The 24,592-nt window shown below is 38.6% G+C and overlaps 1 protein-coding gene across 3 annotated transcripts in view; it reads left to right on the top strand.

Moving 5' to 3' along the window:
- The window catches only part of Slc26a7 (solute carrier family 26 member 7), a 104,958-nt gene extending 81,943 nt beyond the window's left edge, over window positions 1-23,015 (top strand). For 2 of the 3 annotated variants that reach the window (XM_041657367.1, XM_041657368.1), the window contains exons 11-20: window positions 75-170; window positions 5,572-5,678; window positions 6,833-6,899; window positions 8,009-8,116; window positions 10,070-10,207; window positions 11,692-11,740; window positions 15,669-15,769; window positions 19,853-19,907; window positions 19,989-20,092; window positions 21,444-23,015. In XM_041657367.1, coding sequence (XP_041513301.1) covers window positions 75-170; window positions 5,572-5,678; window positions 6,833-6,899; window positions 8,009-8,116; window positions 10,070-10,207; window positions 11,692-11,740; window positions 15,669-15,769; window positions 19,853-19,907; window positions 19,989-20,092; window positions 21,444-21,479 — 861 coding nt within the window. In that variant the 3' untranslated portion in view covers window positions 21,480-23,015. The remainder of the gene's footprint in view (window positions 1-74; window positions 171-5,571; window positions 5,679-6,832; window positions 6,900-8,008; window positions 8,117-10,069; window positions 10,208-11,691; window positions 11,741-15,668; window positions 15,770-19,852; window positions 19,908-19,988; window positions 20,093-21,443) is intronic. The other variant, XM_041657369.1, reaches the window with a different exon arrangement.
- The last annotated feature ends 1,577 nt before the right edge of the window (window positions 23,016-24,592 follow it).

Below are 24,592 nucleotides of genomic sequence, written 5' to 3'. Positions count from 1 at the left end.
AATTTACTTAAAAAAAAAAAAACAACATTAAAGTCTTTGTCCCGTTTCCTCCCCAATCTGTCTTTTCTCGGCAGTGCGTTCTTGCAAGCATTATTGTCGTGGGACTCAAGGGAATGTTAATACAGTTCCGGGATTTAAAAAAATACTGGAATGTGGATAAAATCGATTGGGTGAGTTGCATTTTGCCCGGACATTTTCCTCTTTGGCTGAAGCACATGCTACCAAGTACACGCTAATACTTACACTGGCAGCACACACACTTAACCGTTTGAGGCTTGCGTCTGCCTAGTTAGGTTTTCACAAGTCAAATGAAAACATCAACACAGAATTTTATCTGATTGTTTTTTTTTTCTTTTTTCCAATTTTGTCTTATTTTGATGACTATGTAGTTTGATAAATTTCAAAGACAGAGTAGCTAATTTGAATGAATCGAGGGTCCCCAATTTAAATTATGGGATGATTTTGAAGGCAGAGTTACTGAGAAAGTACACACTGAGAAGTATGATGAACTATCGTGTGCATGAAAGCCCAGCATTAACTGTATGGTATATGGACCCAAGGTGGGTCTCAGTGGTGTCCACACTAATGCCCAAACGTCTTACAGCTTGACTTCCAAATGGATTAAACTGCGGAGGGGATCACGTTAATAAGATACCTCTGGGAACAGAACAGATTAGATAACACTAAACACTGAGAAAGTGTGTTTTGGCTAACAGAAATATTTAGTGTACTCAGATTCTAGAGAAACCGGCCTCCGTAAAAGCATCTCGAAGTCCTCCCTCTCTCTGGGGCGATGGAAGAATTTCCTGAGTAGCCCCTGCTCCGCCCTCATGGCACTTGTCTTATTGAACTGTCTCTTCTGGCCCTCTGTGCAAGGAAGCTTTGGGCACGCTGGCTCTCACTTCCATAATGTCGCCTGTGTGTCTGAGGAGAGCACAGGCTCAATGCATGAGGGAGGCATAGCCCGGTAAATCCTCAACCTTCTTGACACCATTTGTTCAGGAGGAAGGCACAGAAACACAGAAACATGTATTGTTCACCATGAGTTTTTTTTTTTTTAAAAGACTAGTTTAGGAATCACTCATCTCTATTTTGTGTGTCATTATCAAGTAGTTTTCTAGGAAATCTCATGGAGTTTATACTCCCTGAGCCATTTCATTTTGAAAATACTGATAATTTTATATACCATAAGAAAATGTCCGGCTGTCTAAAACGCTTCCCCTCAGGGCCTCTTAGAGCTGGCCGTATTTTCAGATATTGATGGATTAGGTAGAGAAGTCACAGACAATATAACTCTTGTAATTTATGTGAACGTGCTTCTCTAAATTAATACTCCATGACCTTCATTCTTCCTGCCCACAAAGTTCATTTTTTTACTATTTCTGTGGCTTAGGATAAGTATAAAATTTCTGTGAATCTCATGTTTGACCTCAGGGTAGGAATTGGTTGCACTTGAATATTGTTCTGCAAATATATGATCTGCTTTCTCATTCGTGAACCGTATATTTATCAGTATTTTTATTTTTCCTGTATGCAGTGTCTTTAGATTTTCTTTTCTGTTATGTATGTCTAGTTATGTTTATCCTGCTTTACAACCTTAAATACTGTTTTTATATGAATGTGTTCTTATTTGCAATCAGTTACTTTATTTAGTTTTTCCAGATTGCTTTTTTTTCTTCAAATTTTCTATTTTTTATTAAATAAGTGTAAGTGTATGCTTGGAGTTCCCTGTGTATCATGAGGTTTTTTTCCCTCTTGAGATGTTTATTGCATGCCCAAGGCTTTGGCTCTGTCGCAGGTCTCTCTTTTCCTTTAGTTGGCTGGGTGTCTCAGCGATTCCTATAGGACTACAGGCAATGTGGTAGCTGCAGGAGCTGGCAGGTAACCTGATGCAGCCGGCAGTTCGGAGTCAGGCATGTTTGCTTAAGATATGTCCCTAGCTGAGCGGTGGATGCTTGGTGACGTGACACAGTCACTTCTGCATTCTGTCTTCTGTCATCTCTAGCTTTGACTGTTAGTTTCGGTTGTCAATGTCAGTGAACTGAGAAACCCGGAGATTAGTAAAGTAAACTCTGGGTGTGTCTGCCATGCTGTGCCCAGAGCGGATGAACTAAGATGCAAAGACTTGCACTGAATGTGGAATGGATCCCCAGTGCTGGGGACCAGGTGAAGAAAAAGGCCGTTAATAGTCATTTTGTCTCAGTGATGTGTGTAGGGCACCACACCTGTCTATGCTCCATGCACTACCATACAGTTCGTGAACCGGGCAAGAGGCTGGAGTTTGAAACACACAACGACATACTGAGACACAGGTCATCCTTAAAACATGAATACCTCCATTTATTGTGTACCAGAGCCTCTTATATAGAGATCCTTAACCAATAACCACATCCCAGCCAAACTCACCAAAACCCAGTCCCTGCCATCAAAAACTCCTGAGAGTCTCGTGCTCAGAGCAGCTGCAAGCTGTCTCAAAGCAAAAAAAAAAAAAAAAAAAAAAAAGTTGTTTACAAAAAATTCAGGATCTGGGGGTTCACAGCTCCCAACAGATATGAAGTGATTTACAAAGCAAAAATTATGTAAGAAGTCACCACTTTAAAAAACAGAGGTCTTGCTGGGCAGTGGTACTGCACACCTTTAATCCCAACACTCTGGATCCCAACACTCTGGAGGCAGAGTCAGGTGGATCTCTGTAAATTCAAGGCCAGTTTGGTCCACAGAGAGAGTCCAGGACACCCAGTTCTAGACAGAGAAGCTCTGTCTCAAAAAACAAACAAACAAAAATAAAAAACAGCCAGGCGGTGGTGGCGCACGCCTTTAATCTCATCACTCGGGAGGCAGAGGCAGGCGGATCTCTGTGAGTTCAAGGCTAACCTGGTCTACAGAGCTAGTTCCGGGACAGGCTCCAAAGCTACAGTGAAACTCTGTCTAAAAAAACCAAACACGACTAAAAGCAAAAAAGCAACACAAAGAAACAACAAAAAAAAAAAAACTCTCTGAAAAACCAAAAACAAAGCCAAGCACTCTCCCCCCACAAAACCCCCAGAAGTCTTGTATGTATTTTTAGTTTTAGACTGATTCTATCTATAGTTGTGTGTAAAACTCCTGCAAAGAAATGAGGAAACAGGACTCTACAGGAGTTTCACGCACACTTTAGATCTGAGTTAAGAAGCTGACCCAGTTGTATATAATCTCACTGGTGCTCACCATCCAAGTGGCTAGCATGACCTAGGTCAGGAGAGTAAAGTCATTCCATGGCTGCTGAACTCTTGACTCATTGTCTTGAAGGGATGAGAACAAATGTCTCCTATAGTTTAGTTAGCTTAAGGTTAACTTGTGTTTAGGGGTTGTGGTTCCCAAGCAATTCTTTGAGAAAGAGTGTGAGTGCTAAGAGCTTACTATTTCCTGAAATCTGTGATAGAAAACTGATATTTGGGCCTTTATTTGTTACAGAACACTGTTGGGACTTATTCTTTTTTTGGGAGGGGGCAAACAAGTTTATTTAAGGGAGTGAAAAAATAAATCATAGCCTCCAGTATTTCAAGAATTATCTGTCTTTGGGCAAAAGACTTACAGGCTAGAGGAATTTTTATTTCATGGGTCTCTTAGGCACAGTAATTAAAACTTAAAAACACAACAGACTCTCAGAAGACTTTGCACCAAACACAGCACACTGCCTGTTTCTGAAAATAAAGTTGGATTGGCACACAGTCACACACACCCATCAGTGACATGATGTCTAGAACCACTTTTACCTCACCCTGGCAGAATCAGGAGCTCTCAACTGAGATCTAAAATATTTATTCTCTGCCCTTTAAAGTTTGCCAAGGCCCCCTCATACAATCGGTTGGTTGGGTTTGCTTGGTCTGGAATTGTTGGACTAGTTTATTATTAATTTACATTTGATAATATTAGCTATAAAGTAACCAGAGGAAATTGCTAATCACTTGGAGAGTCTGACCTATAGAAGATGATGCTGTGGTTGTAGAGCTATACTTTTATATATGACTATATACCAGACTGTGCTGGGATGCTCTAGACAGGTCACAGTAGGTCACAGATGCTGGGAAGGGGCAAATGGGGAAAAGCCAGTGGGGATGTAGTTGAGAGAAGAGGACAGAGGACAATACAGAGAGGAAAGAGGGAAGGACCACAGAATTACGGGCAAGCTCAGAAGGGAAAGACAGGTAGGTGGAGAGAAGGGAGTGATGAGATAATCCCTCAGCCTTAGGAGGGGGTGTGGGACTGAGCTGTCACCAAGATTTTATACTATCTTTTGGCATTTTGGTGTTTAGGTTTTTAAGTTCTTCATATATTTTGGAAATCAGTCCTCTGTCAGATGTGGGGTTGGTGAAGATGTTTTGCCATTCTGAGGGCTGCCGTTTTGTCTTGTTGACTCTGTTTTTTGGGGGAACTGTATAAATAAAAGATTTTAAACAATCTTTAGGTTACAGAGTGGGTTTTCAATCTTTCACTCATGCATGACAAGAATTATGTTTTTGAAGGTACTTTAAAACACTGACATAGAAAGAAACCAAGTTAGAATTGCATGGATAGGCAAAATGGTATACTTATTTGAGAAAAATAATTTGGAAATAATTCTTCATCTAGAATTTTATAAATTTATGATTTTATGTTTAGAAGTATAACATTTTTAGATTTTGTAAATTATTTTTGCTTTTGAAGGTATTTTTTATCACTAAGTTTAGAAACACCCACCTTTTTTCTTGTTGCAATGATAACTGTAAGTGGTCGGTAAAATTACAATAAACTTAAAATTACAATGAAAAGAAAATTTGTTTTCTTAAAAAAAATCTCTGAAATCCTTCTAAGAATTAAGTCCACTCTGATAGTGTAGCTTTTTAAGAAGTGGCTTTAATAAATGATCTTTCCAGTAGTTGATCTAAAATCATTGGCAGTGTTGGTTTCTTCGGTTAGCTTTACGCTAGGCTTTACTGACCTTGAATTTTAGCAAACAATATCAGCTGTTTGTACAGTGATCACAGAAAACAGAAAGCTGTTGAGAAGGACAAGAGACCTGCGAAGAGTTGCTTGCACCACATTGTGTTCAACAAGAAGTAGCAGGGCATTTGGACATAATTTTGTGCACATACATATAGATCTGATATATAGTACTTGAGTCTTGAACTAAGGGTTGGCATTCCTACAGGTTAAACAAAGAGCATCTCCTCTTCTACCACTTAGAGTATGACGGAGCCTCGGCATGGTTCTGTATTTCTGTATTTCTATTCACATTAGATAATATGCCAAACCAGATGGCCAGAGTTTGATCCCTGAAACCCACATGGAGAGGTTCTACTCTAATAAGCTTCCATCTGGCCTACCATACTCAACTCACATCATGGTCTCATCTTGCATGTCCTCTGCCACCCTGGCTCTCTCTTTTACAGTCACAGGGGCAAGGGGAGGGAGGGAGGGAGAGAGAGAGAGAGAGAGAGAGAGAGAGAGAGAGAGAGAGACTGAAGTGCTGTTGAGTACATTTGTGAGGGACTTGCAGCTCTGAGGAAAATGAGAGAGTAGCAGTGTCTCCTTTCTCCCTCGTCTCCTTAGGGCATATGGATCAGTACTTACATATTTACAATATGCTTTGCTGCCAATGTGGGCTTGTTGTTCGGTGTTGTCTGCACCATAGCCATCGTGATAGGACGCTTTCCAAGGTAAGGCTTTATTTAAATATTGTTTCCTTTACTCCACAGCAAAACACGTGATTTATAGTTGCCTTTATTTTTACACAATATATATATTGTTCTATAATTTAATATCCTCTTGCATCCAGTGGGGAAACAGAATTTGCAAAATATTTTACTTATATATGATATATACTAATACCGGTCATAATAGAAAGAATCATCAATATTGTAACAGCTCGCTGAAATAAACCAACTTAAAGGGACAACTTTGTTTTGCCTACAACTTTGGAGGTTGCCTTGGGCCTGAAGTGGCCCAGTGCTTCCAAGGTGGAAGTGAGTAGTGGAATAAATCTACTCTTCCTAAATGTCTGGAAAACAAAGAGAGAAAGGGGTTAGGTGCCCACGTCACCTTCAAGGGCACTCGTCCGGTGATATAGTTGCCTTCTACTGTCCCTAAACTCTTAAAGGCTCTACTGCCTTCTGAGCACTGTCAGCTGGAACAGAGTCTCTTAAAGTCCAAACTGCAACTAATTTCATAGGGTTATCATCATTTGAGAAATTAAATGACCACTTTCACTTTTTGAATCTGTGTCATTTGCTGCGGAACTCTTCATCGCTTTGTCTGTTGACTGCACATGTTCAACCCCGTCACCTGATTTGAACAATTCCTTTCCTGAATTCCCAGAGGTCAGATCCTGACGGTCACACTCTATTCGCATGGGTTCCCTGGGATTATCTATAATAACTTTAAAAACTAAAATTAAAATATAAAATATGCTTTCACCTCAAATACAACCTCAAATTTATCAACCTCAAATACAGATTGTTATCATAGATTTTTGCCACCTTTTTTTTCTTTCCACTCAGGCACCATATAATCTTTAGCCCTTTCTCATTTCATAGGTTTTTTTTTTTAATATTTGTAACTTTTTAAGTTTGGAGCTATGGGATTCTGGGTGGAATTAAATAAGATAAACTCTACTTACTAATTTTTAGTGAGATACCTCTGTTGTTATTCTCTACAAAGTGTAGATTTACCAATATCTTCTAGACAACTCTCCATAGAGTATAAACCACGTAATTTCTAATTTTTAAGATAAACCAAACTGTTGCTTTTGATTTTTCTCTGCTAATATAGTGATCAGGAAATGACTCATAACTTTCATCTGCCTTGAATTTAGGGCAAAGACTTTAAGCATAACAAACATGAAAGAAATGGAAGTTAAGGTGAAGACAGAAATGCAAGATGTAAGTCTAACTCCTTTTCTTTCTTGCACAGGTGTTAACGTTTGTGGATGAGACTGCTTTGAAGGTTATCAACTTAGATAAAAGATGCTGTTTGACAATCTCATTCCATTTTAATGTCATTCCATTTTTTATAGATATTGGTTTCCAGAGGTATACATGAGAGCACCACACAGGACAGTGGACATGCATTAATCAGAAGAGGAAAAGAATAACCTCTTTGAATTTAGTGTCTAATTAAATCACATCATGGTTCCTAGAATTTCAGTTCACAGTTGACTTCTGGGAGAGATTATTTCAGGAATCTGTAAATGTCTTTTCCACTACTAGAGTGTATAAAATAAATCAAAGTGATAGCCTTTTCTTCCTTAAGTGATAAAGAAATTTGGGGAACAGAAAAAAAAAACAAAAACAAAAAACCAAAGTCACTCTTACACTGCTGCTGTAACAACCTAGTCACTGTTGGGGAATATGATCAGACAGATGCATGCACGAAATTCTCAAGGAACTTTTAAAATGCCCTTTGGAAATACAGTGATACTGAATTATTAGCTGAGAGTAATTAAGTCTGAGGTGCTTTCTAGAATGTCAGTAGGCGTGGAATTGGGCAGAGTGGAGTACTTTCATTAAAAGGCAATGTACATAAACCGATTTGCCTTGCTCATGTGTAAGGGTGCTGTATGAGCATTGGAGTTCTTTCATGCTGTAAAATTTGAAGTTGTTCTTTGACAATTTCATGCAGGCTTGCTTTCACCTTACCCCCTCTTATCACTCTCAACTCCATGAACCCATCCCTTGCTTCACTTCCTTTCCCACATCCTCCTCTTCCTCTTTTATGGCCCACTGAGTTTAGACAAGGGTCTTTGCCTGCAGCTGTGTACCAAGCACAGCACCCACTAGGCAGGAATGGGCAGTTCTAGTTTCTTGTTTTAAAGAATAACCAGAAAAGTTTAAAGTGGGGGAAAAATAATAACAATGTAAGTGTTCTCTTGAATCATTTTTGCCCATTTTTAAGAGTTGACCTCACTTTAAACCTGTTTGATAAATGTTTGGTTAACATTTTCTCCTTTATTTTATATTCACTTGCTCCCTTGCCTTATGATTCCCCTCAGAACACAGAGAACTGGTCTCCTTCCAAGAGGACCAATGTCAAGGTCTTTCCAGGTAGCCTGACGACAGGAAGTAACGTCAGGAGTCTTTCTGTGACACCCAGGAGAATGGTTTGTTCTTTTAATAAGAGATTTACTTCACAGAGGGCTGTGTGATTCAAAGCCTTGGAGGGTGTCCCAGGCTCGAGTTTTCAAGCAAGTCAGTCTTTCTTTTCTTTTGATTTTTCCATGGGAATTTAACCTAGAGTCCCATCATCCCCTACTGATGTCTTCATCTTCCAGATAGAATATGATTTTAGGTTGACGAGTTTTCATTTTAAAAAATGCATAATCCTTGCCTTCTTGGGCCAAATATAACTTAGTGTGAATGAGAGATTTTTAGGACAGATACAAATGCTAGAAATTTCTCATGTTCTCAAATCTTGATTGTTTCTTTTATTATCCATTCAAGTAATAACTTTTGCTCATAAAAATCACAGTTTCATTAAAATGTTACATCTCAGTAGTTTCCTAATATTTTCCACAAAAATAAGAGGTGTGACTATGATTGAACATAATTTGTATTAAAGCTGTTGAATGAAAATTTTACGTTACTAGAATTGTGCTATTCCCCCTCGCCCCGTTTTTTACCTCTTGTTCATGCAGAATGCCCATTCTAACTTGGAATATCTCTTCTCATTCAACAAGCTCAGTCTGCTGAGAATTTCTTAGTTGCAGCAACCATTAAACCTGATGACAGTATATTATATGACAGACCTAAACATTAACACTTTATTTTCAGTTTCTAAGTGGTTGCCTCTCGATTAAAAGTTACACTGGCAGCCAATTGTTTTGCTTCCTTGTGTTGTTTGTTACAATTTCATCATACTCCAGATTGAATTATTTTTAGTTTTCTGAACCCTGAAATATATATTATTTCAAACGTTTATTTACAACATGAGCAAACAATGAGGTCTGAAAATTACCCACATTACCTAATTCTTTATTTCTTATGCATGCATGCATGTCTATTCTCTGCATCTCTTCTTCTATGGGATTACTAAAGCCTGAAAAAGTTAATGCCTTGCTTGGTTGGTAAGGAGCTCTCATTGCACAGGATTGGCCATCTTCTCAATCAGATACCTGTCTCAAAGTCACAGAAAAGGAGGTTTTATGGGACAGCACCAAGTGCTGTCAATACTATCTGAGCAGATGGGAAAAGTGGGTATAGTTTGTGTCAAGACCTTTCCTCTCCCTTTCTGCATCTTTCACATGCGGTCTGGCAGTTCAGTGTAATCCCCACTGGTCTAGGGAACCTGTGTTCCAAGCATGGTCTCTCATGGCTTTCTTACAATCAGGACTGCTAGTTATTTGCAAAGTCCTTTAGCTAGAGAGGAGCTTACATCAGTGTCAGATAAAGGGATAAGAGTTGACGCCTTGAGAAACATTTTCAGTTGTATCAAAACTGATGAATTCAGTAGCAGGGCACTTGCCTAGCACGAAAGGCTCCAGTTTGACCCACATCATTGTGAAAACAACAGTAAGATAATTTTAATTTGTAGGCTGAATGGAAGAGGGACTTGGTGGGAGGTGGGCAATCTAGGCTCTCGCCTCAGAGGACCCAGTAAGCAGAGAAGTACAAGACACTTTCTGAAAAGCTCTGAATGTCTTCTGTTACTGATGATTCTCAATACGGAAAAGTGTGTATTTCCTTGATATATGTGGTATTCCATTAAGACTCGCATATAAATTTCAATAACAAAAGTATTAGTTAAGAAATTGCATTCATACTTGATATATCATGGCTGGTTGATATCCATGGGTGGTCTGCCCTTTATTGAAACAAAACAGAGGAGGAAAAGGGGATGTGTGGGTGAGTGAGGGACGTGGAGGAGAAGAATGAGGAGAAACTGCAGTCAGGATGTAAAAGCAAAAGTAAATAAATACAAAAAAATAAAGACTTGAGAGAGAGATTGCATCCATAAGTAAGTAATGGGTTGACTCATAAGATTTACTCTGATTGGGTATATTTTTTTCTGACTTGACTCAGAGTTTTGAATCTTTTCCTCTTTTCCCCTTTAAAAGGAAACCTTGCAACAGGTAAAAATCATCTCAATAAACAACCCACTTGTTTTCCTGAATGCAAAGAAATTTAATACTGATCTAATGAAAATCATCCTAAAGGAAGATGAGAGCAGCCAACCACTCGATGATGTCAGCAAGGTAGGCATGACAAGCCTATGATGTGTGCCGTACTACAGATCACTAATGATGCCCTCAAGGAGACATCATGGAGTTTAAATGGGTTTATAGACCTGGTCCTAGAAAAAAGCTTAATGCTGTATGTTTGTCTGTTCATTCCAATATACCCTGAGAAAAGGACAATATTAAGTATTTTTAGAAAGTTGTTCATCATGACCCTAAAATAAATATGTGACAATCTAGTTTTTTAGAATATGGAATATGGTAAACAATTTCAGAGAAGTATAAATTGTTGTGATTATAATATTATTATGAAATTATCTGTCACTCCCTTCATCCCTCATTTCCTTTTCTTTCTTTCCTTACACCTTTTTTTTTTCTTAAAATTGAGACAGGGTCTCCCTTTGTAATCCGTATGTGATTCTTCTTCATTCTTGAGACAGGGTCTCCCTGCGTAATTCCTATGTAATTCTGTCCCATTCTCCCTAGTGCTTGGGTTACAGAGGTGTCTTGTCACCCACTAACATTCAGCTTTATTTACTTCTGTACTAAGTCTCAGTGATCAGAAAGACTGAATCAGATGTGCACCAGAATGAGTCCATGTGAATGTGTAATTTCCCCCTGAATCTTCAAATTCTCTAAAATGTCCACAACAATTTATGCTTCTCTGAAATTGTTTACCATACTCCATATAAAAGAAAGACTGAATCTTGGAAATGTAAGAAAAACTTGATAGAAGTATGTGATCTGTTGCACTGGACAACATGCAGAGGAAATCGATTCTTTACTCAGCCTTAAAGATGAATACACAGTGAAACTGTAAAAGCTGTGATCGAGAGTGGAAACTTGGAAAGGCATTGGCTTCGATTCCAGTGTGAGCTGTCCCTAGCTTTGTAACTTTGGTCCTGTCTTCTAACTTTGTCATCCTTGATGCCCTCATAATGGAACAGAAGATTAGTAAGTTCACAGGATGAATGTTTCTGATGATTCAGCTGTTATTGTCATCAAGACGTTGGTATATAGTAAACACTGAAAACTACCCACTGTCATCAACAGCCAAAAAAAGCACACTTTTCGATAAACAGATAGCTGCCATTTCTGAGGCCTCACTGTTAGCGAAGCTGAGCTCCATGGTACAGAACCGCTTTGTTTTCACTCCTTGACATTTATCAACTCATAAATGTTTCTCGGGCATCTTCATGAGGCTAATGTGTATGAAATAATTTGTGACCTCAGATCATAACAAATTTTGTCTTTCAAAAAAATGTTCTCACATCTGATTCAGTGAGCAAAGTCCCCACTGAACTCATGTATACTTACTTCCAGCCCATTATTGTTTCTTCATTTCCTGGTCCAGTGAACACAGCATCTGAAACAAGCCTTGAGAAACACATCTGAAGGCGCTCGTTGTTGTCACTCATGGTGGAGAAAGGAATGGGGGCGTGTTCAGTGTTAGCTCTATAGCTCCACAGCATTTTCACGCTTTCCATCTATTTTTCTTTCAGTGTGAACAGAACACCTTGCTCAGTCCCCTGTCCAACGGCAATTGCAATGGTGAGTTCGCTTTAAGCAAAAGTGGTCTCAACGTCTTGAGTTTGCACAGAGGACCAAAATCCCCTTCTCCTTTCCTTCTCTCTTGGCCTCAGGGGTTTCCTTGTTCTTCAGCTAAAATCTCCTCATTTTCCCTATTCCTTTCTCCTTCTCCATCTTCCCTTTTCTTTTCCCTCATTCTTCCTTCTCCTTTTCATTCCTCTGCCTCTCTCCTCACACTTCTTCCCCCTTCTCAATGTTTTCCCTCTCCCCATCTTTTTCCATGTCTTTTCACCTCCCACTTCTTTCCCCTTCCCCTGTTCTTGCCTCTATCAATCTCCTTTTCCTTCTCCTTAAACTCAATATCTCAGCTATATATAGTCTTAATATAGATCAACCTTTCCCCCAAATATTTTCTCATATATTTTAGATTTCTGCTTCTCACAACTAAATCAATTACAGGCTCACGCTTTCCTAGGATAAATGTCAGATGACAGCAACAATGTTGATGATATGTCCTTAATAATATGTCCAGGTCAATATTTATTCTCTAGAACTTCATTCTCCTATAAAAGTATGAGGTGAGTTGACTTTCCTTCAATGTATAGACAATGAAAGACACAGGAGGCAGTGATGCACAACTGTGCAGTATGAGCAGGAGAAAATGAGTGACACCATAGAGCAGTAAGCACCTAGAGCAGCCAGGTGATAAAAGATAGAATTCATAAGACCCAAATCACATCTAGTCAGAGGACTCAATTCTCAATAGACTGATGTGAAATTATACATTACATGATTTCAGTATCATTAGTTGGTGAGAAAGAAAAAGAACAATGGGAGGGATAAAATTGTAAAAGTCTGTTGCAGTGAATGTGGGCATGATTCACAAGCATGATTTGAGGTCTCTCTGGCTCTTTCTCTGGTGATCATAAACTGGGACTATAAAATAATTTTGAATATGTTTCAAATAATGGAAATTATGCATGCAGATTTACTTGCTAATATGCAATGAATATCTAAATCACTTAAAGATGTATTCATTTTATTTTTAATTATGGGTATGTGTGTGGGGAGGTTGATGGTGAGGCATGTTTACATGAATACAGGTACCTGCATGGGTTAGAAGACAACACTGAATCCCTAGACCTGGACTTAGAGGCAGTTGTGAACCACCCTCTCAGGGCTTCTAAGAACCAGGCCTAGGTCCTGTCTGAGGACTAGTACAGGCTCTTAACCACTAAGACTTCAGATCCTAAGCTGTAAGTTTTTAATAGAAGTAAATTTAGAATGAGAAAATAACCCAAGCGTCTCATTGTATTTGGAAATTAGTAGATAGTCCTTGTAATTATAATTATCTTAAGAAGAAGTCATAGTAGGAAACAAAGAAGGTAGATTATAAGAAAATACACATAAAATTACATGGTACTGGTAGAAAACTCATCCACCCTACTCACTCACCATATTCATTCTCTCCCTTCTTTGGGGACTTCAATTTATCCTCAAATCATCATCAGCTGTTCCTCCTTTTCCCTTTGTCCTCCTCGCCCCTCTTATTTAGCTACAGGATTCTGCCCTCATTTTTCTAAGCCTTCTGTGGACAGTCCTGTTCCCAGTTTCATCACTAAACCTTTTCTTGGGCTCACTACCTTATGGTGTCATTTCTGTGACCTCCTGTCCTCAGTCTCATTCAAAATGAGTCAGCATGACTCTCAGTTTGCTTTATTCTTTTGTGCACTAAAGGTAAAAACTTTCAAACAGGGAACAATGGACTCCATGTGTGTTCGTAAAGGTAGCTGTGTTTAAATTACAGGATGGTAAGTTAAATGTGATAAGCAGCCACCTAGGAGACATTCAGCTGGTTTAAGGGATAAAAAATAGGAGCCAAAGAGGCTCAACCAAAGTGAGACATGGAGCAAGAAAAGCACTGGGTAAGAGAAAAGAGTCAAAAATTCCCTTTCTCCAGCAGCCTTTGCAGATGCATGGTTGACATACAACAGAGTAAACAAACCTATAAAACCATCTATATTATTAGAAGATGGAAGCCATAGCATTTTTCTCTGAATGAAAACTATAATTGTTTACTTGTAAGCAGATCTTTTAAAAGTATTTTTAGTATTTTAGGTCATCTGGTGATAAAGTTTACAGGAGCTCTGTAGAGTGTCTGTTGCCATGGTTAACTTCCACATGGTCGTCTTCTACCCACTTAAGGACACCTCAAGATTCCCTCCTGGTCTCTACTCATATAACTCTTGCTTCTTGTCATTCATTCAGTTCTCATATCATTATTCACATGGCAAAAATTTCACATATTTTCTTAAGAGTTCTTGATTTTAGGAATAGTAAGAGGTGCTATATATTCAGTGATTAAGAAAGTAGACCTGGCTTCTGTTGTCATGAACCCCAAAGTTTAAGCAAACTTCTACCCTTCTGAAATCCTTCTTTCTCAGCAACTGCTACTTCTTGCTTATTAACATTAAAACATAATAAATAAATAAGTTAATTAATTAAAAAATAAAAAGTTAACAAAACACTAATATGGTCCACATGCCCTGTAATATGGTATTTCTCATCCTTAGGTGGTTTATTTCTTTTATATTTCTCTACTCTTTCTCTAAAGACTGTATTATTTTAAACTGTTATTCTTCTATGACTGTCTATACCCATTTTCTTTTCTTTCTTCAGCATCTAAGCACATTTAACCATATTATATCTTCTCAAAGGTTTTCTAAACTTGGACCCGACTTTCTGTGCATCTGCAGTGCTTTTGTGGCTAGAACAGACATTTCTATCAAGGCTGCCAGTGAAGGAAACTTTCTTTGATCACTCCAAGGATATTTCCCCTATTTTATAAATTCCTATTGCTTATCATTTTTTATTTAATTTTAGATCATGTCTATATCAGCTCTATCCAATTTATTAGCTCCTTGAAGAAAGGAATAGGCTCTGGCTAATGCTTGTTATTATCTGCTACATATTTGAAGATTTCTCAAACATATTATATTCTCTGCAGTTAGTTTAGTCAACTGGTTAAAGTGAACTTGTAAGTCGGAAACAAATCCTTTATTGGGACAAGACTTTTCAAATACACCAGGCACTTTGTAGTATTTTCTGGGTGATAACTCTTGTGTAACAACTTTCAATATGCTTCATATTTCCTGATCACCTGTTTTCATATCTATACAGCAGGCTCATGCTGTTTAGTTGGTTGCTGTTGGTTTTTATAGGGTTGGGGGTACTTGGGACACAGCAAATGCAGATTCACTGTGAATTAACTGCAAATTAATGTTAGCCCTTACTCTGGATCTATCTGATGGGGGAATTCCCCTCTGTATCTTGTGAATATATTTCATTACCATTGGCCATTAAAGAAGCTGCTTTGGCTGATGGCTCAGGTGTATTCCTACCTAGCATCTATATCTTAAATTAACTCATTTCTATTAATCTCTATATCACCAAGGCTGTGTCCTACTGGTAAGGTTCTGGAGTCTTTCTTCTCTGGCAGCTACATGGCATCTCTGACTCCACTTTATTTCTCTCTGCATTCAGTTTAGTTTTTCACACTTAACTCTATTCTGACCTTCCATTTGCCAAAGCAGCTTCTCTATTAAACAGTGGTCATAAAACATAGTCACAGCATACAGAGGGGACTCCCACATCACCTACCAGCCAAAGAAGCAGTAGATTAGGATAGCGCACCATTCAGAATGTTTGCACTGTGCTTAGAGATAGCTTGCTGGATATCCTTTCAGATTCATTTAGAGTTCTCTTGTCCATCTAATAAAAACAACACACAAAAGCAGAGCTCAGAAATCATTGGTAACTAACCAAAATTTTAAGAATGAAAGTTCAGAATTACTGTTCGCCGTGAGGCTGCCGTTCCTTTGTTACCGTTCAACCAAGGCAGCAACAGAAGAAATGCAAATTCTAACTAAGGTTTCTGTCTCTCCTACAGAGGAAGCTTCCCAGCCCTGCCCTGGTGAGAAGTGTTCTTTGGTCCTGGATTGCAACGGCTTGACCTTTTTTGACTACACGGGAGTCTCTACACTTGTTGAGGTATCTACGTGGCCTGGGTCAGCCCTGATTCCTTCCCTTCAGTAGCAGGGGTTCTTCTCAACCATCTCAGCGACAGAGTCGAAACCCCTTTCTCACAGGGGACATAGGACAGTGCACCTCATGCTACAGTAGGGTTGTTTCAGAAGATCCATCTGGATTCTAGATCTACAGGTTAGGGGGTCAAAGTCGTAGGAGTGAGAAGGCTGAGATTGGAGTGGTATCAGGCATAATATCTGCCAGGAAGTGAGTTTTCAATGCTTCTGCGATGAAGAAAAGCCGCCTCAGGGTTGCACCACCCAGCTAATCCTCCCTGATCTCTGCTTCTGCCTGCTCCACTCCCTGAAACTGCTGCATTCACTCCCCTTTTCATGCTGTGGCTGGGTACTGTAATGGAAGTTCAACTCACACAGAGGTACCCTCTTTTTATTTCTGTCTACCTGATATTTTGTTTTGTTGTTGTGTTAGCTCTGGGACTCTGGTTTAGTGACAGAGCGCTGACTAGCAATCAAAGCCTTGGGTTCACTCCCCTGAATAAATATATAAATACATAAACAGAAAAATGGATCAATGGAGTTCAGGTTAATCTGCTTGATACAGCTTCACACTGTGAATTTCGACTGAGATCCTGTATATTTTTGTATCTCTTCATTTGCATTTTAAATTGACTTTGAAATGTCCCACCATTGGGTATCTCTTGTCCAGGAAGCACAAAGGTGAGTGCTTAGAAGGACACTGTTTATCCCGAAAACCTGGGTATCCTGCTAGATCTGTCACACACCAGCTATGTGCTGGGGAATCATCCATTGGTTGAAATCTGTTAATTCCTTTGTGGAAATGAGAATATGGTTTTGTTTTAAGAATTGAAGGTATTTAGAAAGCAAATAAATAGCACAAATCAAGGTTTAAGTATTGAAAGGGCCCACTTGTTGGTTCCCAGCTGCTCAGCTTCAAAATAACCACTCAGAAACTATATTTATTAAATCACCAGTTGGCCCATTAGCTTTAGCTTCTTATTTGCTAACTTTTACATCTTAATTTAACCCATCTCTTTTAATTTGTGAATCACCATAAGGTCGTGGCCTACCAGCAAAGTTTCAGCATGTCTATCTCCAGCAGCAGCTCCATGGCTCCTCTCTGACTCTGCCTTTCTTCTCCCAGCATTTCATTTAGTTTTCCCCACCTACCTAAATTCTGCCCAATCAACTGGCCAAGGCAGTTTCTTTATTCATCAATGGTAGTCACAGCATACAGAGCAGAATCCCACATCATTTAAGTACCTAGTCTTTCTTCACTGGAAGACCTTTTGTGGCTGGTATTTTGCTTTTCCCTGTATTGTCTGAGTCTGGCAGTTTAACTCCTGGGAACTCACTTAAAATCTAATTTCTGAGGCCTGGCTATGGTCCCAAGTCTTCCTTTTAAACTCTTATAGGAGACTCCTGCAGGTGGTCTGCGGACCACATGGAAAGAAATGTTGTTTGGACTCGATCAGTTAGGCCTGTGTGTGGATTTGTCATTGTTGAATTGCATTTAAATTTGTGGCTGAGATTGTTAGTTGCCTTCTCTAGATATTTGAAAACACTTCTTAGAATCGGTGAAGAAGACAAAAAGTTACCTACTGCCCTTGAGCTCAGGGTTGAAGGCTGACAGTTAAGATGAATCAAGCAATCCGGACACTGGGCATGCTAATATATAAAGGGCTTTGTTTTGTTTTTTTTTTTGAACCATGGTAATGGATTAAAAATTCTATATGCTGGATTAAGACAATTGATACAATTTATTTTTAAATTGGCAGGAAAATAAACTTGCACTTGACATGTTATTTTTCCTTGTATATACAAGGCTGTCAGTTTTGTACCTGCTTCTATTTTTCTGACCATGTTACTGTTTGGTTTGTTGCATCATGGCTACATTATAATGTGTGTAAAGAACACTGGCTTTAAGAACAGAAAAATTCTGGAGTCTCATCCCCCCAATACTAGTTCTGTGCTTGGAGATAAAATTTATTTTCATTCTTTCTCTTCCCCTGTATGTGTGTCATATGTGTGAGTGTGAACACATGAATGATACATGTGGATGTCAAAGGTCAGCTTCAGGCTTCAGCCCCTGCTTTCCACCTTGTTTGAGATAGTATTTCTTTGTCATATGCGGAATAGCTGATGTGGGAGTTACAGGGACTTTTCCTGTCTCTGCCTCCCATCTCTCAGGAGCCGTGGACTGTCCTGCCTATGGCATCCACCTTTCTTTATGTCTCTTCTGAGGCGTCAACCTCAGGTCTTGGTGCATGTGTGACCAGTGCTTTACCTACTGAGCCATCTCCCTGGCTCCCATTTGTTTTCTCTTCTATACACTAGAAGTAGAGTTCTCCACCTCATCACACTGTGAGCTCAGAGATGAAGTATGATGCAGGAAATACTCAGTAAAGAAGTGGCCAGCATAGTTAGGGAACACTCAGAAATGCCAACATTTAGTATTACTTTTCTCACTTTAAAAAGTCACTTCTTGAGCTAGTGAAGTGAGTTGCCTCGGTAGGTAAAGGTGCTTGCCAGAAGCCTGACATGTTGAGTTGATCTCCAGAACAGCATAAACATAGAAAGAATGAACTGATTCCACAGATTTTTTTAAATCTCCATCACTGTTGTGTGCTTGTGGGTGGCACAAACTTACACACAGTAGTACTATATATATATATATATATATATATATATATATATATATATATATGTGTGTGTGTGTGTGTGTGTGTGTGTGTGTGTGTTTAGATGTATATGGGTATACATATACATATATTTAAAAGTTTTAAAACCATTTCTTAAAGTGCAAATAATATATTTGCAAGCAAGATTATTTCTTAGTTTCAACTACTCCGGGACTGAGTCTAGAGACAAGAACAGCGGGGTCCCTCCAGCCATGTCAGCTTCCCTGCGTTTGACCAACCCTTTGGATTGTTTAGTTACTTCAGCATGAAGAGCACTGATGTGATCCTGGGGTTCTGCACTGAAAGGAACTAAGTGACTTCTATTTATTCTTTCACTGGGAACAGGGGTAGGGGATGGGGAGTGGGGGTGCAGTTTAGTGAAATGGAGTTTGTATTTATCAACATCAACAAGTCACCCAAAATAGCATTGTGCTTGTGCTCCATTGGGCTTTAGAGAAAGTCAAACACTGAGAGGTCACCTTGAATTAATCACATTAACTTACAGAAGCAGGAGTCATTCATTCAATGACAAAGTCAGAGCCCACGTTTTATTTTTTCGTGTTCTTTAATTTATACTCAAATTGAAACAACTCTGATTAATCTACTATTCTCGTTTTGAAGGAATGACTTACTGATGGAAAAGGATGAAAGGAATTATGTATCTATAATGCATATGGTTACAATACAGTCTAGATTGTATTGTAAGTGCTGCTGACATGTCTTTCATATAAGATGCATCACTGTCACATGACCAGTTCCAGCTGTAAATGAACCTTTGCATGCACATTAGCCAAACTTCATGGTCTTATTTTGCTTTTGATGAATTTAAGACCAGTAGTTCATAAACTGATTCTGGTTGAGGTGTCTAGGAGTTAGGTGTTAAGGCCTTAGTGCACTCAAGTATTAGTTAAACTTTTTCACCTTAATGGACTTTTAAAGCAGGGAAATTTGGTTCAGGTTATAATGAGGTTTAATAGCTGGGTTTTACTGAGTCAATGAAATATTCCTAAATTATTAAAGTTAGTGGGCTAGTACCCTTCATCACTTCCACAGGTTGGTCCTTGACTTTCCGTAAAAGATGTTGACAGCATCTTATTAATCATTCCTACAGGGGAGAAAAAAACTGTTTTCATTTTTCTAAAGAAATGATGATATGAGCAGCTACATTTAGTCTCTGCAGAATACATGTTTCACTGTATGAATCTTCTGGAGCTTACTGGGCATGGCCTTAACTGTGTAACAATGCCTCCCTCTGGTGGTTTGACTTCAGAGACACTGTTTTTATCATTTGTCTTCCCTGGGAATTATCCTCCCCTGCCCAAACCTAGTTCCTCCCTGCAGTCTGCTATCCTGAACTAACTATGAGCATGTTCCTTTACTTCTTCCAGCTTTACCTGGATTGCAAGAGCAGGGGTATCGATGTGTTCTTAGCCAACTGCACAGGTAAGAGTGTGTCGTCGGCTGACACCAAGTGACGGCCTTGGATGTCCTACCTGTCTTCACACATCTTGTGCTTCCCCGCAGAATCCTTGATCAAAGCGATGACATACTGTGGAGACCTAGACACTGAGAGGCCAATCTTTTTTGACTCAGTACCTGCTGCAATAAGTATCATCCAGGCAAATAAGGTGAGTTGGCTAAGCTAGCAAGCACACACTGTAAGGAAAACTAGCCTACACAATCAAGGGCTTTGGAATATTATAGTAGTTCCCTTCCCACTGGTACCAAAAAATCCATGAATATTCCTTCCTTTTGCATCTGACAGTTTACTGTAAGTAAAGGAATGAGTCTATTTCACTTTGTAGACAAGTTATGAGCAATTGTTAAATAATTGGGACCTCTTAATGCTGTCGTGGATTAGAGATTTTGATGTTACCTATCAAGTGCAGATTCTTTGCTTTAATGGCCTTTCAAGATCCACTGTCCAGAAAGCTGATCTTGGCTTTCTCCAGTGCAGAAATACTAAATATAGATATTTAAATATATTTTTATATTTAGATAGTCTTGTCATTATGATCATTTATGCTGTTATTTTTAAAAATATCCTTTACAGAGTCTAGTGGTCACATGACTTCAAGAAGACAAATTACTGTGGGGTATTGGGCCTTTGGGTTTAGTTTTACAATGAATCCCAGAGCTGTGGTTTCCTGCAATTTTCCTACAACTTTTGTATCATTTTGCCTTCCTCTTCCCCAGGGTGACATTAGTGCTTCCTCCAGTGAGCTTTGTCATTTTCAGTCAGAACAATATGCAGTTCCCAAATAATAACTGCCATTATTAACATTTATTACCTACTGTGTTCTAGAATAGTCTAAATGCCTCGCTCATATTAATTAAGTAAATTTGCCGCTGCGTATGAGGTAGATACTCTCATTTAGCCAATTTTTAGAACCAGGAAATGGTGTGGTAAGTCCTTCTCTATGTGTTTCTTTTATTGGTTAATGAATAAATCTTTTTTGGCCAGTGGCTTAGCAGAACAGAGATAGGCAGGAAAACTAAAATGAATGCTGGGAGAAGGAAGGTGGAGTCTAGAGAAGCCATGTAGCCTCCACCAGAGACATACACCTGCCAGAATTTTACCCAGTAAGTCACAGCCATGTGGTGATACAGAGATGAATAGAAATGGGTTAGTTTAGGATATAAGAGCTAGCCAATAAGAAGCTAGAGCTAATAAGCCAGGCGGTGATTTAATTAATACAGTTTCTGTGTGGTTATTTCTAGTCTGGGTAGCTGGGAATGAGCAAGGAGCTTCCACCAACAAGGAATACCAAGTACAAAGGAGGTCACTCCATTTAGCTTGTGATAGTCAGTCATGGCTCTTGGGCTTGGGGCTTCCTCCCACACTGCTGTGCTCCTACACCTCTGAGATGTCCACTTTCGTACCACGACCTGTGGCTGCCTTCTGCTACTGCCTGTCTTCCAGTGTATTTATGATTAGGGGATTTGTGAGTGATGGGTGCTTATTTCTTCCTGTTTCAGAATCTGAGCAAGGCCAGCGATCATAGCGAAGTCTGAGTCCCACGCGATGAAGTACACATCTCATCCTCAGCAACTGCCCTGAAGGGGCTGGATATTGACATTTTGCACAAATATTGGTTATGGATGTTGTATATGACCTTTATTCCAATGAGAATGATAAGAGTTAGCAACTGCATCGTCAGTGACCAGGACTTGCTGGCCCTTTATTTTTCTAATCTTTCTTAATAAACAGATTCATTTAGTTATTTTATATAGAGATCAATATGCATGCAGCTTTAGTTTACTAAATAGTAAAGATGCATTTATTTCCTTTTATGAGAGTATTTTGTATGGTCTTATTTCTATTTTGTTGTAAGCTAACAAATGGAGGAATACTTTGATCAGAAGTGGTTTGGACTATTTATAAGCCATCTGTAAAAAAAAATAAGATCATGTAACTAATCCATAAAAAGAAGTTAGCAAATGTGCCATTTCCCATAGTTTTTACTCCAAAGATATTCAAACATCAGTAAGGTAAAGTATCGCCATCTGCAGTGAAGAATGAAATCCACAGAAATAAAGCCATTGGAACAAAAGACAAACTAGAAGACAGTGACGCCAATACTCATCCACACCATCACTCTGGCAGTGTTCTTGTGTTCACCGATGCTTTGTGTGTGGCAGAAAACTGCTGTTTTAGCAAAACTGAGTTCTTGCCATTAGTCTGCCTCGTTGTGAGTACTGGAAGCCTTTCGGGTGTCCTGTTGGATAGCTCTCCTCTCTGCAGTGGCACATCGAAGACGTTCTGCCTGCAGCCTTATTTTTACTGCAATCAGAGACTATGAGAATTTAGCATCTAATATTTTTCAGATAGGCTCTTTTAGATGACAAAGTATCATGAGTTGAGTGGTTTTATGCTGTTTTTATACAAGATTATCTTTAGAAATTGTGAATTTTCTATTTGAGAGACACCAAGTCAATAAAATTTAATCGTTTATTTATCTTTACCAAGATAGATAGATGGATAGATAGGTAGATAGATGGATACATACATAGATACATGATAGATAGATAGATAGATAGATAGATGACAGACAGACAGATGGCAGATGGGTCTCCCTTGTATATTTCCATTTTCTTTTGTTAGAGATAAACTTGGATTTGATTTTTCTGTAAATTTACCAAAATAACAGGCTAATTGGCAACACTAAGACCAGGATAGAAGTGTAAGAATTTTTATGCTTGTTTATTTTATTTTTAATTATATACAAGTGTTCGATTCACAATTTTCTAACAAATTATCTTTCATAAGAAGTCATAGATTACAATTATGCTTTATTCTTAATGGCGATTGAATTATTCTAGAGAGTAACACTATCGAAAAAAGCCAGGGAGTTTGAAAATCAAGTTAAAAATAGAAATTAAAAATTGACCACCTATAAGTGTTGTAGGGAGGCCACTCGTTTATTCCCAGCTGCTCAGTCCTGAAATAATCACATAGAAACCGTATTATTTGCCATACTGTTTGGCCAATAGCTTAAGCATATTTCTGGCTAACTCGTATCTTAAATTAACACATCTCCATTAATCTGTGTATTGCCACAAGGCTGTGGTTTACCAGGTAAAGTCCTGGTGTCTGTCTCCAGCAGAACTACGTGGCTTCTCTCTGGCTCCGCCTCCTTTCTTCCAGCATTCAGTTTAGTTTTCCCCACCTAGCCCTACTATACCCTACAACAGGCCTAAGACCGTTTCTTTATTAACCAATGGTATTCTCAGCATACAGAGGGGAATCCCACACCACTCAAGGGCATCTGTATGAACAAAACCTAATTCCTATCCAAGTGACATATTGAAATATGACTCAGCAAGTGTGTGGTAAGCATTCATATGATCCCTAATTTTAGCACCTCAGTTTTTGGTAAGATGAAATAATAAAATTAAAATACCGAAAATAGTGTTCCAAATTTTCACGGTCATTTTAATTTTTTACCGATACAAACTGAACAGAGCAGTATTGGTTCTCAAAGCCACCATCTCTTCATTGTCAATCTGGTTAATAACAAGGCAGGTGAGCACTGCTTATCATATAGGGTTCCAAGTGGAGATCGAGGGAGAGCTATAAATAGCTTCCTTATTAAAAGGAGTTTTATTCTGCGTCATCCATTTGCATTATTGTAAAGGTGCATGGTGGTGATATTCTCTATCTTCAGTCCATTGATCCCTGCCATATAATCATGAGCCATGAAAAGCTGAGAAAAGAAATATGTTATGGTACATATAAATTGATATTTTGCTATAAAAGTTTGGCCTATAATTGAGCTCATGAATTATAGGCATTTTAAATTTGTTGTAGACTATGGGCCATGGCTGACATTAAAACCATCACAGCTAATTGTTGGATGATTTGTTCTCTGTTGTTATAGTATTGAGACAGTATTGTCTAGGAAATTCCGTGTGAGTACATTTAAGTATTTATAGTATAAGTTTAATGCATACAAAAGTTGACACCATTAATTTCAGTGTCAAATATTAATGTTATATTCAAAGGCAAAGAAGATCAAATCACACACTGTGTTAAGTCCACTGTGCTATAGTTTATTCCAAGACCACGATGACTGTTTACCCAAAGAAAGTCTCTTGAATTAAGTTCTGAGAGTCCAAAAGCTAAATATAAGTTTTAAACATACAAGTGTCTATTTCAAAAAAGAAGCAGAAAACAGAGAAGCCACAAGACCCCTCCACTGTTGCAATGCTTCCGTCAGCACACCGACCTGTTCTTATGGGCTATCTCATTTTTACATGATGAACTCTTCCCATAGTACCTGCTATAATAAAATAGCATTAAAAAACAAAACTGACCTATGCGGGTACTGTGAGACTAATATGGCAGATATGAAATATGTAACCAGAAAAAGATGTTAACATTTATGCAAATTAAATGCCCTTAAATTTTGCCATTTGTCTTCCATTTTAAAGGTTATTTGCCCTCAATTACATAATTTCAACATCATAAAGTTTAGCTTAAACTACTTTGCAATAATTTATTTGACAGATCTCCCATGCAGTGTGATGAGGAGAGAGATCTTTCTTTTTTAATGAAAACATTAATGTGTTAATATCGCATATGAGTAACGCCTGACATTTAATGGTCGTTGAAATATGTTGGTATG

This window comes from Microtus oregoni, unplaced genomic scaffold, assembly GCF_018167655.1.
Source record: "Microtus oregoni isolate MIOR12 unplaced genomic scaffold, Mior012 000008F_ref0000371, whole genome shotgun sequence".
NCBI lineage: Eukaryota > Metazoa > Chordata > Mammalia > Rodentia > Cricetidae > Microtus > Microtus oregoni.
The sequence above is the reverse complement of the archived record's forward strand: the minus strand, read 5'-3'. Positions and strand labels throughout refer to the sequence as shown.